Source organism: Acomys russatus, chromosome 1 (genome assembly GCF_903995435.1).
Source record: "Acomys russatus chromosome 1, mAcoRus1.1, whole genome shotgun sequence".
Classification (NCBI taxonomy): domain Eukaryota; kingdom Metazoa; phylum Chordata; class Mammalia; order Rodentia; family Muridae; genus Acomys; species Acomys russatus.
The window spans coordinates 66,422,459-66,438,462 of record NC_067137.1 but is presented as its reverse complement, the minus strand read 5'-3'; the positions used below and the strand labels follow the sequence as shown (position 1 = coordinate 66,438,462).

Sequence of the window (16,004 nt, the reverse complement as noted above, 5' to 3'; positions counted from 1 at the left end):
CCTTGAATTCCCTGAATAGCTGAAGATGACCTTACACTTTTGATGCCCCTGAGTCTACTTCCCAACTGCTATGATTTCAGGCCTCCTTGACCTGCCTAGATTATGCAAGCCTAAAGGTAGAACCAATAGAATTACTTCTGGACCCATTTTCCTGCATGTCAAGATTTCATTTTTCTGGGACTAGAGAGATGGCTCAGTGGTTAAAAGCGCCACCTGCTCTTCCAGAGGTCCTGAGTTCAATTCCCAGCAACCACTTGGTGGCTCACAGCCATCTATAATGAGATCTGTTGTGCCCTCTTCTGTAAACACTCATATGTAATAAATAAAATAAATAAATCTTTTTTTAAAACAAAAACAAAAAAATTCATTTTTCTTTATGGTTAAATAAAATTCCATTGTATGTATGTGCCACATTTTCTTTATCTGTTTGTAAAAGCAAAAAGCAGATGTAATTGCCATCTTGGAGGCTTACTGCCTCTATCTGGCAGTAACCTAGGCCTAGTCCTGGATGCTTCTAGCCTCCATGCAATCTAATCTCAGCCTCTGAAACCTACTGCTGAGTAAGCTCACTCTTTCTCTTTCTGAACTCTGGCTGGCTGGCTCAACTCAACTGTTCTGGCTCAAGCTCCCTCTCCAAGCTGACTGATACAAACTGCCTTCTTTCAGCTTCTGACTAAATTGTTCTGCGTACCCTCAAACTAACTCTAACAATCTGTTCTACTCTTCTGGCTCCTTCTCATTCTCCCACTTGTCTGTCTTTACTTGTATCTAGCTTGTTCTCTCTTCAACCTGTCTCTAGAACCATCCCAGTAAAACTGCCTTCTCTCCTTTCTCTCTTCCTCACTCTTGCTCTCTCTGCTCTCTCAAATAGCTTCTCTTTCCTCTAGTCTGGTGAGAGTTGGCATATCTTATTTTGTGAAATCTTTCTCTCATTTATCACTTTTTCTGCCCCTCGATTAATTAGACATCACTTTCAAACATGGGTGCTTCCTTCTACAAACTCATCTGACCTTCATTGCTTGAGATTAAGGGTGTGTCTGTATTCCAGCAAGAGGGACTAACAGTATGTGGCATGTCTGCATTCCAGCCAGATCACACAGACCTTTGCATCTATCTGTTTATCTGTTGATGGACATCTATAGGGACTCCATTTCTTACGTATTATGAGTAGTGGAGACCTGAACATGAGTGTGCCTCCATCTGTGGTATGTTGACATAGAGTCCTTAGGGAGTGGTATAGCTGCCATATATGATAGTTCTTTTTGTACTTTGTGAAGCACCTCCATACTGACTTCTGTAGTAGCTGTACCAGTTTCCATTCCCATCAGTGTATGTAAGTATTCCTGAGGCTGGAGAGATGGCTCCAAGGTTAGGAGCACTGGCTCTCTGAGAGGACCTGCGTTCAATTCCCAGTACCCACATGACAGCTCATAACTGTCTCTTATCTGACACCCTCACAAAGACATACATGCATTATACAAAATAAATAAATAAATTTAAAAACAATAAAATGTATTTGCCAAAAAGAATTCCTTTTCCCCATGTCCTCAGTAGCATTTGTTATGGTTTGTTGTTGCCATGCTAGCTGTTCTATGGGAGGAATTGGAATCTCAAAGCAGTTTTCATTTGCATTTCAAATATTAGTCATTTGTGCTTCTTCCTTGGAGAAGTCTATTCAGTTCATTAGCCCAATTATTGACAGAATGATTTGGTTTTGGTGTTTAGTTTTTGAAGTTCTTAAATATTTATCCCATCTCTAATAGAGAGTTGGGAAGGCTTTTTCCCCATTGTGTAGCCTGTCTTGTCTTTGTTTATTTGTTTTGAGGGTTTTGTTGTTTGTTTAAGATAGGTTTTCTTGGTGTAACAGAGCCCTTGCTATCCTGCACTCACCAGGCTGGCCTCAAACTCAGAGCCTGTCTCTGCCCCGAGTACTGAGATTAAAGGTATGCACCACTACACTTCCCCCACCCCTTTTGAGACCCCACCCACCCGAAAAAAAAGTGTAGCCTAGTACTCTGTATGTAGCCCAGGTTGGCCTCACACTCAGAGACTCACCTGCCTCGGCCTTTCGTGTGCTACTATTAAAGATCTGGGCTACTATGCCCAACCCAGCATTAGCTGTGTCGTTTTATCATTCCAGCAGCAATGTATGAATAACCCAGGTTCTCCATATTTTCTATGTGATTACCAGTATTCTTGACTTTAACTATTTAGTATCTGCAGTGACATATTAGTCACTTTTTTAATCATTTAGGGATCAAATAAGACTGGGGAGGCTGAGAAAGAAGTATCATAAAGAGGTTAAGGCTGGTTTTCAGTTGTCATATTTAATTTATGTTGAAATGTCAAACACTATTAAAGGGGACTATGTGGTGGTTTATGAAATTGAGGGCCTGGATTTAACAAGAAGTTGAGAAGTCTGGGAAATCTACAAGAATGATTCCGTAATATGTGTTATTTTAACTGATACTGTCAGGCACTACAGGTGGTGCATGAACACCCACACTCCATGGGAGAGGTGTCTCTTTTCTCTTTCCCTCCAGTTACAATGTGTTTGTCAAGTCTCTTCAAGTTTTTTTGTTTGTTTGTTTTGTGATAAAGTCTTATTTCTCTGCATTAAGCAGTTTCCCTAAGAGTGTGTTCCAGGCTTGGAACTTTGTCATAATAAAAACTATTATTTGCACTGGGCATGGTGGCACACACCAGTAATCCCAGCACTTGGGAGGCAGAGGCAGGTGGATCTCTGTGAGTTCAAGGCCAGCCTGGTCTACAGAGTGAGTCTAGGACAGTCAAGGTTACACAAAGAAACCCTGTCTCAAAAAACAAACAAACAAACAAAAATTTTAAAAAACTATATTTGCGTGACACATTTTACTGTGTGATCACATGCATCTTAAAATATCATTTATTCTTATTCCTACTTTGACATTATTGACCTAATATTAGTTATCATGTTATTCAGTGCTAAGTTGAGTAATAATGTTAAAAATGGAAATCTTCTCCTTGTCCCAGTCTTCCATCGTTAAATATAACGTTAGCTGTAGAGATTTCCTTGTAGGTACCTGGGCACCCCTTTCTTCTTTTTAGCTGTTTACTCAGTCCTTTCTACAAGAACAGAAGACATTTTCCTGCATCACCTTGTGTGGCTAACCTGCCCTTCACTGATGAGGAGGCAAAACCAGCCTCTTGTGCTTTGTGCTACTGGGCAGCCGATGAGGCAATGGCGGTGCACCGAGGGCCTGGAGACAGCAGGCTCCACTGGTGCTAGATCAGCCTCCACTGCCCAGTGTGGAGTGGGGCTTGGGACTCCCTAGTAATCTCTGCTATTCTTTTCTCTGTCTCTGCCCACAACAAGCTTTTCTTAGGCTTATGCTTTTGTTATTTTTGTCCTGTTCTGTTTCGTTTTCTGTGTATGCTTATGGCGGTTCTAGCTTGTAGGCCTCTATTACCCTGTATAGGCTGTGTTTAAGATTTTCAAACAGTTTACCAGAGTGTACCTCCTCTGATTCTGCAGTAACTAAACAGTTGGCTTTCTATCTAGGGTTTTTTTGTTTTGTTTGTTTGTTTTGTTTTTAGGTTTTTTGTGATGACTGTCGGATTGCTCATGGGACATTTTGTTGTATTTAGAAGAGAGCAAGGGAACGTTCATCTTGTCTGGAACCAGAAGTCTCCTTAATGATAGGACTGCATAATAAGTACCATATGACCTAGTCCTTAGACACTGTAATGAATTAAAGGTGAGCGGGGGATGATAATAGCTCATCAAGGCGCTGTGTGTGTAGGAAACAACGTATGAAACAACCGAGGTGCACCTACAGCCAGAATCTTAGGGAATAATGAGAGTAGAAAATGACAAGTTGACTCACACCTTTTGGAATGGCTATTAAGAAAAAGGCCAAAAATGTCGTGTTGGCAAAACGTGAAGAAGAGGGCTATTGTTGTATACTGTTGGTAGGAATGTAAATTAGTTCATCCACTTTGGAAATTGGTATTGAGGTGTGGGTCCCCCAACACTGATCGGCACCAGCGGTCTCAGGCTGTGGAGGAGATAGCTGGGAGCAGTGTCTCAGGCAGTGGAGAGTATGAACGACCCACGAGACTGTTTGAGAGGACAGCTCGTTTATTGATGTCATGGGGCTGGCTTTTATAGCTCAAGGGGGCGGGCAAAAGAACAAGGGAGGAAATGTGCCTAATTTGCTTATACAGACCTGACTGAAGACAGGCAAACACTAATGACCCATTCAAATACCAAGGCCTTTGAGAGGCCGTGCTATAGCACTTTCTAAGCATTTCGGTTAGATTGGCAGACCACCAGTCACTGATTTCTGAGAAGCAAGTTCTCTGTCAGGGAAACAGAAGTTTAACTGACTCTAACATGACATGGCCTCTGTCCCTGTGGGGTCAAGTAGGCCCAGGCCTGATTTGGGTAGGGAGCAGCCTCACGCCTGCTGTGCTCTCTGAGAGAAGTCTGGGGTATGACCATCTCCCTCGTCTGGCTTGGGAACCCACATTTTCCATATGTTTTTTAATAATGGGGCCATAACATCATATGTGCCAGCTCTGCAGGAATAGCTTGATACTGTATGAGAACTTGGTTAGCTGTGACTTTGGCTATATTAGTAACTTGATTTTTGAGAAACTGTATAAGACATGGAGTGAGAAGGCCTTATTGGGGCATAGAGGGCTCAGTGGCTGCGATGGGGCCCATCAAGGCTAAGAGTGGGTCGGAGTACAAGGGGCAGGGTCATTGAGGGCGTATTAGGACCTCATATTGCTGCTGAGGTCTCAGAGGATCTTAATATTTTGTTCAACCAGTCCTTGTTCGTTTACATAGGAACAGCATTCCTCCCACAGGATGACACAAGTCCTCCACCCTGTTCTGCTGTCAAGAGGTCCAGAGCCCTTCTGTTTTGTAATATCACCCTGGCAAGGGTGGCCATTTGTCGTTGGAGGGCGTCCAGACTATCTGTGATGGCGGCCAAAGCTTGATCTAGTTTGTCTTTGAAGTCTCCAGCCAGGAGGTGGGTCGGTACCAGTGCCACTCCAGCAGTTCCCCCTGCTCCCGATGACAGGGTGAGTCCTAGTTTCACCAACAAAGGGATGAAAATCTCTCTTTTGTCTCTTGAATTTTGGAACAGGAGGGCCACTTCTTCCTCCTCATACAAACCTAGGGAATAACTATGGCAGGAACACAACAATCTTTCCTTGCTTAGTTGGTGCAGGAACTAAAAATCCCTCCACACCAGAGGAACAAGGAAAGGTTGACACATCTGATAGCGACAACCCTGCCATCCATCATGCAGTGGGCATGGGGCAGTCTACACAGGGTGAAAGGATGGGGCGCTTCAAAGAGGTGCATTTCTTGTAAAAGTTGGTTAAAGGTGGAGCTTAGGTTTGAGGAAGGGGTCAGTTAATGTAGTGTTAGCTGGTACCACAACTATAAGGGGACTCAGAAAGGAGGCACAGAAGAAACCCTGTCTTGAAAAAACATGATAGATACCTACATACACACACACACACACACATACACACACACACACACACACACACACATACATATATGGAAGGACTAGCTGTCTGTTGTAAAGGGGTACGTGGGTGACATCTAAGATGAGTGACATCTACCACAAGGCACTGGCCTTGAGGCCTGGGGGTTAACTCCCATTTGTTGTATTGCAGGGGTGGTAATTAGTGAGGCACCTGAGCTGCAAGTTTTTGTGATCCAGTGTAGTTGGTTAGATGGAATATGGGGGAATCAAGACTGTAATCTAAGCTTAACATGGGTACCTCAGTGAAAAGTCTCCTTGTTCAAGAGTGACTATAAAAATTCCCATCGAGGCAACGGCAGAGCTAAGGAGAGTAGGTTAACAACATACACACTGTCAAAAAATAAGTTGAAAGGGCCGTCTTTTTAAGGGTCATGTAGACCGCATGAGAGTTCCCTGAACTTGGGGGAGCAGCCAGGGAGCTCTCAGAAATGTATAGTTGGTGGGTTCATCTCCTGGGGTAGAAAAGCATGGCTGAAGGTCCCCCACTTTCTCCCCTCCCCTTTCAGTGAAGACAGCCATGCCCCTTCCTAGCTTTATCACAGAGGCCAGGGCATCAACCTCTGTTAGGATTCTGGGAATGCCGCCAGTAGGAGAGTGGAGCCATTCCAAAACTCCCTGAAGCTTACATAGGGCCCACACGCTGGTGGGGGAGGGTTGAGTGTGAGGAGGTGGACAGCTTTGTCTGGTGTCCTGGGCCAGCGACATGCCCTGAAACAACTCAATAATCTTGGCAAGGGCATGTTTGAGCTCAGAGGTGAATGTTTGAGGGGTGGGGGATTTTATTTCCTTTTGGGAGGTCAAAAAGAGGCTGTAGGGATAGGCAGCGATGGCCGGAGCCAGTTGAGGTTTCCCAAGAAACTCTGGAGGTTGACATTTAACATATGGGGGAATGTTAGAATGGGCTTATGAGGACAGACTGAGGTTAAGGAAATTTCCACCCCCAAGAAGGGGGATGGCGGAATGAGTTGTATCTTGTTTGAGGCTATTTTGAATCCCATTTTTCTTAGAGAGAGGACAAGTAAATCTTTAAGGTCATAGTGTAAAGTTTGTTTTTTATCTCCCCAGGCCAAGATATCATTCATATAGTGGTAAATGTGTGTTCCCTTATCTAAATATGGTTTCAGGGCTGCAGCAACCATATGCTAGCTTATAGTGAGGACTCTCCATTCATATCTGGAGGCTGGCCCAGAGTTGTTCATTTGGGGGCTTGAAAAAGTGAAATGTTAAAAAAAAAAAAAAAAAAAAAAAAAAAAACAGCCGAGCAGTGGTAGTGCACGCCTTTAATCCCAGCGCTTGGGAGGCAGAGGCTGGGGGATCTCTGTGAGTTCGAGGCCAGCCTGGACTACATAGCGAGTTCCAGGACAGCCAGAGCTGTTATACAGAGAAGCCCTGTCTCGAAAAACCAAAAAAGAAAAAGTGAAATGTTGACTATCTGTTTTGGAGGGGGATAGAGAAAAGACAATCTTTATTATCTATAGCCTGTGGTGGAGTATTGGCTGGGATTGTAGAGACAAGAAGGCCCCTTGGGGGCATCCCTGGATCTGCATTATCTTGTGGGTGACCTATAGGTCTTATAATAGCCGCTACCCACCTGGAATTCTTTTTAATTGCAAAGATGGGAGTACTCCATGGGCTTCGGGAGGGGTGGATATGTTGGAGTTGTTCTTTATTGAGCTGAGTTAGCTTTTAGTTTCTCCCTGGGTAAAGGCCGTTGTTCAGGCCTTATCTGAGCCCCAGTCAAGGCAGGAAGTGTCATACCTAACAGTGGCTCTTAGAACTAGTGGTGACTCCTGGGAGGGTGTTAGTCACAGTCCTCTCTCTGGGTGCATTCTCTTTCCATGTTACTGGTGAGGAGCACATCTAGGGCTTCTAAGATATCTCTCCCCAACAGGTTGGTGGCCACGTCCAAGATAAGTCTGATAAGGCCAACAGCACCATCTGGATCCTTCCATTTGAAGGCCTCTTTTGTGGTATATGCCTGGGAGGAGCCTCCTGTGCCCATTAGTTGTGGACCAAGGGCCTTCAGATCATTTTGAAATAGTCCTGTCTGCTCCAGAGTCGATTAGGCATTTAAATAGTTTTCCCCAAATTTTTTATACCGGGTTTGGGGTGTGAGCCTTCTAAAGTTTAGTGACCCATAAGATTTTGTGGGTTTTCCCTCATTGTCAGGGCTGAGGGTTGCCCTTTTGGTAGGCTTACCATCTTTATGATATGTGGGATGCTTTCTTTTTTTTTTGTTTTGTTTTGTTTTGTTTTGTTTTTCAAGACAGGGTTTCCCTGTGTAGCCTTGGCTGTCCTGGACTCGCTTTGTAGACCAGGCTGGCCTTGAACTCACAGCAACCCACCTACCTCTGCCTCCGAAGTGCTGGGACTAAAGGCATGTGCCACCACCACCCGGCCATTGAGATGCTTTCTTTTTCATTCTTTTTTCTTTTCTTTTTCTTTTTGGCTTTCCCGAAACAAGGTTTCTCTGTATAGCCTTGGCTGTCCAAACAAGACTGGCCTCGAACTCACAGTGATCTGCTGCCTGTTGCAGTTAACGTATCATATAGCCTATAATGTTTATTATGCAGCCTATAATTATTATTATGGCAGTATTTTCTAACCTGCTAGCAATCAATGAAACACAGACACCAGTTATATTTTAAAATAGTCTTAGTTAACTTGGAGCAGGACCGATATTAATCCCCTAAACTACTTCCCATAGTGGGTCAGGTATGGGATATCTGTCCCAGTCCCATGCCATCTGCTTCTAATAATTTCTATCAAGCTACCTCCCATCCAGAATCCCAAATATTTGCTTATCATCATCATCTGGGCCAAATCTCCATCCATGCCGGCCATGTGCTTCTTCCTCCACCTAACCCGTAGTGCCCGCTTTCCTCCTTCCTGCCCTTCCTCTCCGATCTCTCTTCTCTCCCAAGATTCTGTTGTCCCAAAACCCAGGAACCCTAGCCATGCCTGTCCCATTTGCCCTGCCTAGGTGTGATGGCTTTTTATTGGTCAAACAGGATTAAGCTCTTAGGCAAGGTACAAACAATATCCATCAAAGTATACCAGACCAACCTCCAACACCTGTCTCTGCCTCACTGAGTGCTAGGATTACAAGTGTGTGCCACCGCGCCTGAAAGCAATGTTCTTTTTTTTGTTTTGTTTTTGTAGACAGGGTTTCTCTGTGTAATAGCCCTGGATATCGTGGAGCTCTCTTTGTAGACCAGGCTGGCCTCGAACTCACAGCGATCTGCCTGCCTTTGCCCGGCGGTGGCGCATGCCTTTAATCCCAGCACTTGGGAGGCAGAGGCAGGCGGATCGCTGTGAGTTCGAGGCTAGCCTGGTCTACAAAGTGAGTCCAGGGTGGCCAAGGCTACAGAGAAACCCTGTCTCGAAAAACAAAACAAAAGACATGCGCCACCATGCCTGGCCATAATGTTTATTATTTAAACCCTAACATGCCAGCCGGTCATGCCTTTCCAAATTATGCTTTTAAGGAGGGCTTCTCTAGCCCTATATAGGATCAAGGATTTTATGTTCTAGAATCCTTTTTGTTCTAAGAACAAAATCGAAGAGTGGTTCCTCGGGCTTCTGCCAGAGGAAGAGAAACTAGGAATCCCCATCTTGGTATTGGGGGTGGGGGGCATGCGATCCCAGGCATGAAGGGCACAAAGGTGTACTTGATCAAAGTACCCCAGAGTTGAGTAGCTTCTTGTGCTCCTGTGGAGAAGTTAACTTGGCTGAAAAGCTCACTGAAGCCCAAAAGATATTTTGTTGGTTTTGATCTCCCCCCAATCTGTTGTGTAGTAAGGGCGGTACAAAGGCTGAGGAAAATGGAATTTTGTCCTTCCATGTCCAGCAGATACCTCTACTTTGTTGGGTCCTCTACTGAGACGCTCCTGCCCCATCGAGCATGAAGCTGGAAGTGCACTCTCGGGGCAGAAGAGGGTAAAGCTCCGAGTCAAGGAACTCAGGCCTCAGGGACCTGAGCCAGGCTGCACCGAGGGCCTGGCCTGATTTGGTAATGGAGGCTGGCTCGGAGCTTCAAAACCGAGAGAGACAGGTGTGAGCCCGGTTTTGTCTAGGCAGACAAAATAGCCGGCTGCTTCAGGAACAGCCAGCCTCTTGCAGGCACTGCAGGAGGCCGAGCAGTGGTGGAAAAATGGTGGCAGCAGTCCAGACTTCCACCTTAACAGCAGAGTCCCACAGGCTAGACTTCCCAAAGGACTGTGGCTGGCCCTTCTGAAATGGCTGTCACGTGGGTTAAAAGGTGTTTGTTCTAACTGGTAATTGAATAAATGTGAATTAAAACCACCAAGTTTGTTTTTATGACTCCATCCAATGCTGTGGAAGGAAGGTCGATGAAATATATGTTCTTTGTTGTTGTTTTGAGTTAGGAATTTGCTCCTCATTCCAAGCTGTCCTAGAACCCTTGCTTCCCTGCCTCAGCCTCCCAGTGGTAGAGAGGGGAGAGAAGAGTGCTGAGCTTAAAGGCAGGTGCCGCCATACCCACGACCTCCCATTCTTACTCATATCTATCAGAGCAATGTATGCTCAATTTTCTTAACCAATATATTTTATTAACAACTTAGTGACCGAGCATACGTCACTTATAACCCGACTAACCAAAACAATAGGAAATGAGGATTAACGGACACAATAACAAAACCGTAAGGTTATCAGTTCCGAGGAACGATTCTCCGGGCATGGGCCGCAGGATTCTGCTGGAACCTGGAGTAACGAGAACCCAGAACCTCAGTAGGAGCCAGAGCCCCGAAGTCTTCCCTTGAGCAGGTCTCTCTAGGAGCATCTTGAAGCACAGCGATGAACAGCCAGAGCTATCCCAAGTCTCCAAAAAGCCCCGCCTCCAGTTCTGGGCTCATTTATATATCTCCTCCCAGAGTCTGTTCACAGGATCTTTTCAGCTGGCAACAATCAAGCTTCCGCACGAGGTGGTCGGTCTTCTAGTGGATTAACCTCACCTGTTCTCTCACGAGACCATTCTGATCCCACACTTGGAATCCTAAAAAACAGCTTTCTCTCTCCTTCAGAGCTACTTAGTACATCATGCAGGAAATTTGGAAGTATGCTGTAAAAGCCTTGTTGAATACTTGAGTAACACCCAGGGCTGAAGGACTGCATGCATCCTGTCTGCCACACAAGTGCTTACACAGACTTATACACATGCACAAATAAGTAAGATGTAATTTAACTTTTTTAAAAGCTGGGCACGGTGGTGTATCCCTTAAATTCCAGCACTTAATGCAGAGAGATCTCTGTGAGTTCAAAGTCAGCCTGGTCTACATAATGAATTTCAACCCTAGAGCTACATGTTCAGACCCTGTCTCAAAAAAAATAAATAAATTTATTTAATATATAGTATTCTGCCTGTGTGCCAGAAGAGGGTACCAGATCTCGTTATAGATGGATATGAACCACCATGTGGTTGCTGGGAATTAAACTCCGGACCTCTGGAACAGCAGCCAGCAGAAGCGCTCCTAACCTCTGAGCCATCTCTCCAGTCCATAAATAAAATTTTTGACAGATAATGTTTCAACAATAAAATTTGGTTTTCCAACAGTTTGATTATGTTGCCTAACGCCAGCTATAAACTCATGGGTTCAGGCAATCCTCTGGAATAGCTAGAGTCACACCTGTGTGCCACCAAGCCTAGCTTCAACAAATTTAGTTTCTTAGAGTAAATATCATTTAATACTAAAGTGAATTCAAAGGCCAGAGAGATGGCTCAGTGCTAAAGGATCTGCTGCCAAGTTCCACCTTGAGTTCCGTCCCTGGGACCCACATGCTAGGAAAGCATGGGTGCCACACTTACTTGTCCTCTGACCCCACAAATGCACAGCATGGCAGTGTGCCATCAATAAATAAATGTGTAAGAAATACTTTAAAATGATTTCCAGTTTTACATACTTCCATAATATATCAGTTGCCTTTCTGATATTTTTATAGCCCTTATTGGGGGGAAATGATCCCCTAGTTAGTCTTTTCAAACGATATGTCCCAACCAGTATAAATAATAAGATGAATTGTACTCATCTTGGCTAAAAACTTTCTTTTGAAGTCTGAAAGTTTCTATTAACAATTATGAATCAGGGACAGTGAATAAAGAAAACACTTGGGACAGAATAAGAACATTTAGGAAAATACATAAAACTAACTTGTCAAATTGGGCATGTTTTAATTTTGATTGTGAAATTAGTACATTTTAAATTTTCTTTCAGATATGTGGAGGGAGGGTGGTATAGGCACTGGTGGGAGCTCAAGGCCAGCAGCTGGAGTAGGTGGCTTAGGGCGTGGGAACTGAACTTGGGTTTGTGCAAGGATGGTATATGTAGCCGAGCGTGGTGGCAGACGCCTTTAATCCCAGCACTCAGGAGGCTAGGGAGACGGCTCAGTGTTGGTGAAGCGCTTGCTATAGAAGCGTGAAAATTTGATGGATCACCAGCGCCCACTAAGAAACGGCATGGCTGCAGGTGCCTGTAATCCCAGCGCTGGGGAGGTGGCAAGAAAGGATCCCTGGGACTTGCTGGCAGCAGGTCTAGCTGAGTTGACACACTCCAGATTCAGTGAGAGACCATGCCTCAAAACTTTAAAGGAGAGAGTGACTGACAGGCAAAGATCATGATCTAAGTTTTGGGGCATGCAGACATGGAGAAAATGGGATGACATTCCCTTCAAGATGTCCTTGACTTGTTTCTAGAACTATTTATTTTTCTGTCCCTTCCTGATTTGATGCTGGGGATCAAAAATGGGGCGTTGCACCCTCTAAGCTTATGTGCAGCCACTCGGTTTTGCCCTTAACCCCCACAGCATTTGGGTTTTGTTTTTTGGGGGGTTGTTTGTTTTTGTTTTTTGAGATAGTTTCACATGTAGCCTGAGCTGGCTTCAAAGGCAACAGTCTTCCTGCCTCAGACTTCCTGAGAACTAAGCCCGTAGAAATACGACCTACCATGTCTGGCATCATCATAGCTCCTTTTAACAGTAAGAAAGACAGCACCCTGTGTTCCTTATGCCCTAGCAAGAACTCATAATTACAATAGTCTTTTCCGAGAAGGTAAAATACTTTGTTTTCCAATCTACCATTTCATTCAGTCTTTCCCGTTTAGCTGGGCAAAGAGAAGCTGGCCTCTTCAGAGTGCTTCTTAGACTCACCAAGATAGGAAATATCTTTTCTTCAAGGTTGCCAAATACAAATAGCCAAAACACTACTATAGTTCCTGATTGTTTCGTAGTTCTTCTTGCTGTATGTTGTTCATTTTATATATATATATATATATGTAATAATATAAATGTATATGAAAAAATTAATTATTTATAATAAAATTTTAAAAAAGAGTGCTTCATTTCCAGGTAAATTATGTTCTGTCTTAGATTGTTTTTGAACTACTTACAAATGACACAGTTTAACCTATAGAAAGTGGAAACTACAGAAAAATGGATACTATTTTGTACCCTTACCTAGACAGGCTCCCTGTCACTCTTTTACTATATCTTTCCATCTTTATTTCGCCCTTTTACAAGACCATTCAGATGTTGGGCACAGCCTTTGAGAATCTGCTGTGTGGTGCCTGAAGAGATGGTTCAGACCCAGGCTCAGTCCCCAGTACCCACACGGCAGCTCACAACCAAATGTCCAGTTCCAAGGGATTTGATGCCCTCTTCTGTTCTCCTCGGGCACACACATGGTACTCACACGTGCATGCAAGCAAAACACTCATACACATAGAGCAAATAAATATTTTTTAAGGAAATATGCTATTTTAGCCAGGCTTTGTAACAACTGTAATCACAATACTTCAGAAGGATGAAGCAGGGGGATTGCTATGAGTTCAAGGCCTATCTTACCTCAGAGTAGACCTCATAATATGTGCTATAATGCATCAGAGCAGCAGTCGGTGTCAGTATTACTCCTGTTTATTTGGTTTATATTTTGAGGCTGGGTCTTATGTAGCCTGGGCCAGCCTCAGAGTCACCATGTAGCCAGTGAGAACCTTAAGTTGTGATCTTTCCTGCTTCTTGGAGTTACAGGCACATGGTACCACATCTTGTTTACGCATTGCTACGATCAACCTGAGGCCAGTACAAGTAGCCAAGAACTCTACCGCCTGGCTTCAGCAGCCCCTGCCCTATTGTGTTCACAGCTTGAAGAGTGCATTTTATTGGAGTCTGGATGTTGAGAGGAAGGCTGTCAGTCTTCTGAGTAATCCTTGAGCAATACCTCCAAAATTTCTAAGATTCACTCCGTCAAAAGATAAAATACTTTATTATTTGTTAGTGGGTTTAACACCCTGAAAACCAAGAGAGTACTATTTATGAATATAAAGAAAGAAGTTTAAATTTTAAAACTACCTATCTTCACCATCTACAAAGTGAGTTCCAGGACAGCCAAGGCTAAACTACACACAGAAAAACCTGGCCCCGAAAAAACAAAAACAAAAACAAAAAACTAAAAACTACATATTTCCTTGCATCTCTTTGCTTTTATTTGATGATGAGTTTGGAGAAAGAAAAAAATGTGTTTTATTTGTAAGGTGTGCTTATTTGTTTATTTGATGTTTGTGCAGCTCTGTGCACATGTTAGGACGCCAGGGCCAGCTTGTGGGAGTTCTTCGCTCCTTCGTGTGGCTTCCAGGGGTTGAACTGAGTCATCATGCTTCTTTAAGAAGTGTCTCTACCTACTGAGCTATCTCGGCAGCCTGAGAGATTCACCGTCTTAAATGGAACTCGGATTAGAGCTGGCATGCCAGTGTGTAGACAGCTTCTCTACTGGGAAATGTACCATCCGTAATCTCTCAGTCTAGGTATGACTGTAAGAACAGGGGCTATTTCTTTTTCCCTTTTACTCTTTTTCAGGGGATTTTGATGAATTCACTGAAGATAACAATGACATTATGTTGAAGAACATAGCCGATGACCTTCGGAACTGCTTGCCTCTAGAAGCTGTGCTTTGCTCGGAACAGCTAGCCCTTCAAAAAGTAAATATGTTGAACTAAGTTCATTCCTTTTTGTCCCACGCAAGAAATCTGCTTTTCCTACCCGCACACTCTGTAGTCTCACTAGTTTTAAATGCAGCTTTAAGCAGTTTTCCACTCGGGGTTTCAGTCATGCACCCCTTTCTTTTGAGGCTTTAACCTTTGGATTCCCCAGTACTATTTACTCAACAAGTATTTTTGTTTGGTTGGTTGGTTGGTTTGGTTTTTGAGACAGGATTTCTCTCTGTAACAGCTCAGGCTGACCTGGAACTAGCTCTGTAGTCCAGGCTGGCCTCGAACTCACAGAGATCACCTGCCTCTGGCTCCCAAGTGCTGGGATTAAAGGCGTGCGCCACCACCACTCGGCTACTCAACAGGAGTTAACAGCCCAGCCTCTTCCATCTATAACACCTGAGTGGAGGAATGAAATCCCGCACTTTTTTCCCAGGGGGAGGGGTTGATGGAGAGTATTGTTTGACTATTTGGTGGGTTGATAGAGTTTTATTGCTTAGGTTTTGCTCCGTAGTACTGGCTGGCCTCAAAATTGAGGTCTCAGTCTCAAGTGCTGGGGTTACAGGTGTGTATCACCACACCTAGCCTTAAACCCAGAACATTTCAATAATACATGGACATTGTGAACATTTAACAATTATTAGAAAATACTCAGTCCTTCAGAATGGATCTCAGAAGAGCAAAGTAAACTGGGTGGTGATGGCGCATGCCTTTAATCCCAGCACTCAGGAGGCAGAGGCAGGTGGATCTCTGAGTTTGAGGCCAGCCTGGTCAGTGAGTTCCAGGACAGCCAAGCCACCACCACCCAGTTTAACTTACTTTTGAGACAGTTCTACTACAGCCTTGACTGGCCTACAACTCACTCTGTAGACCAGGCTGGCCTCAAACTCAGAGATCCGCCTGCCTCTTACTACCAAGTGGTGGCATCAAGTCATATGCCACATGTTGAGTCTGTTTTGTTTTTTGATACAGGCTGTAATCTCCAGCCTGGCCTTGAATTTACTATATGGCTCAAACTGGCCTCAAATTCAGGCACTCTTGCCTCTGTCTTCCAAATGCTGGTATTACAAACAGGAACTATGATACCCACATATATAAACTTGAAGTTTTAATACTATTTTAGCAATTTGAAAACTTGAGCAAAGATGTTTGGCCAAGTGTCTTTTTATTTATTATTTATTTATTTTGGTTTTTTGAAACAGGGTTTCCCTGTGTAGACTTGGCCATCCTGGACTCGCTTTGTAGACCAGGCTGGACTCGAACTCACAGTGATCCACCTGCCTCTGCCTCCCGAGTGCTGGGATTAAAGGCGTGCACGCCCTTGCCAAGTATCTTAATGGTGATTGACATGTAAGACTCAAAGTTAGACCTCAGCCATGTTTTGTGTCCTTCCAGATTAAAGAGAAAGTTATCAGTGTCTCAGAAAGAAAAAAAAAAGAGGGAGGGGCAGTAAACAGAAGTG

At 44.0% G+C, this 16,004-nt stretch overlaps 1 protein-coding gene across 1 annotated transcript in view; it reads left to right on the top strand.

Annotated features, from left to right (window-relative positions):
- Nucleotides 1-16,004, top strand: part of LOC127189399 (uncharacterized) — a 35,237-nt gene that overhangs the window by 4,153 nt on the left and 15,080 nt on the right. Inside the window, exon 2 of the mRNA XM_051146208.1 lies at nucleotides 14,412-14,533. Within this exon, the coding sequence (XP_051002165.1) occupies nucleotides 14,412-14,533 (122 nt within the window). The remainder of the gene's footprint in view (nucleotides 1-14,411; nucleotides 14,534-16,004) is intronic.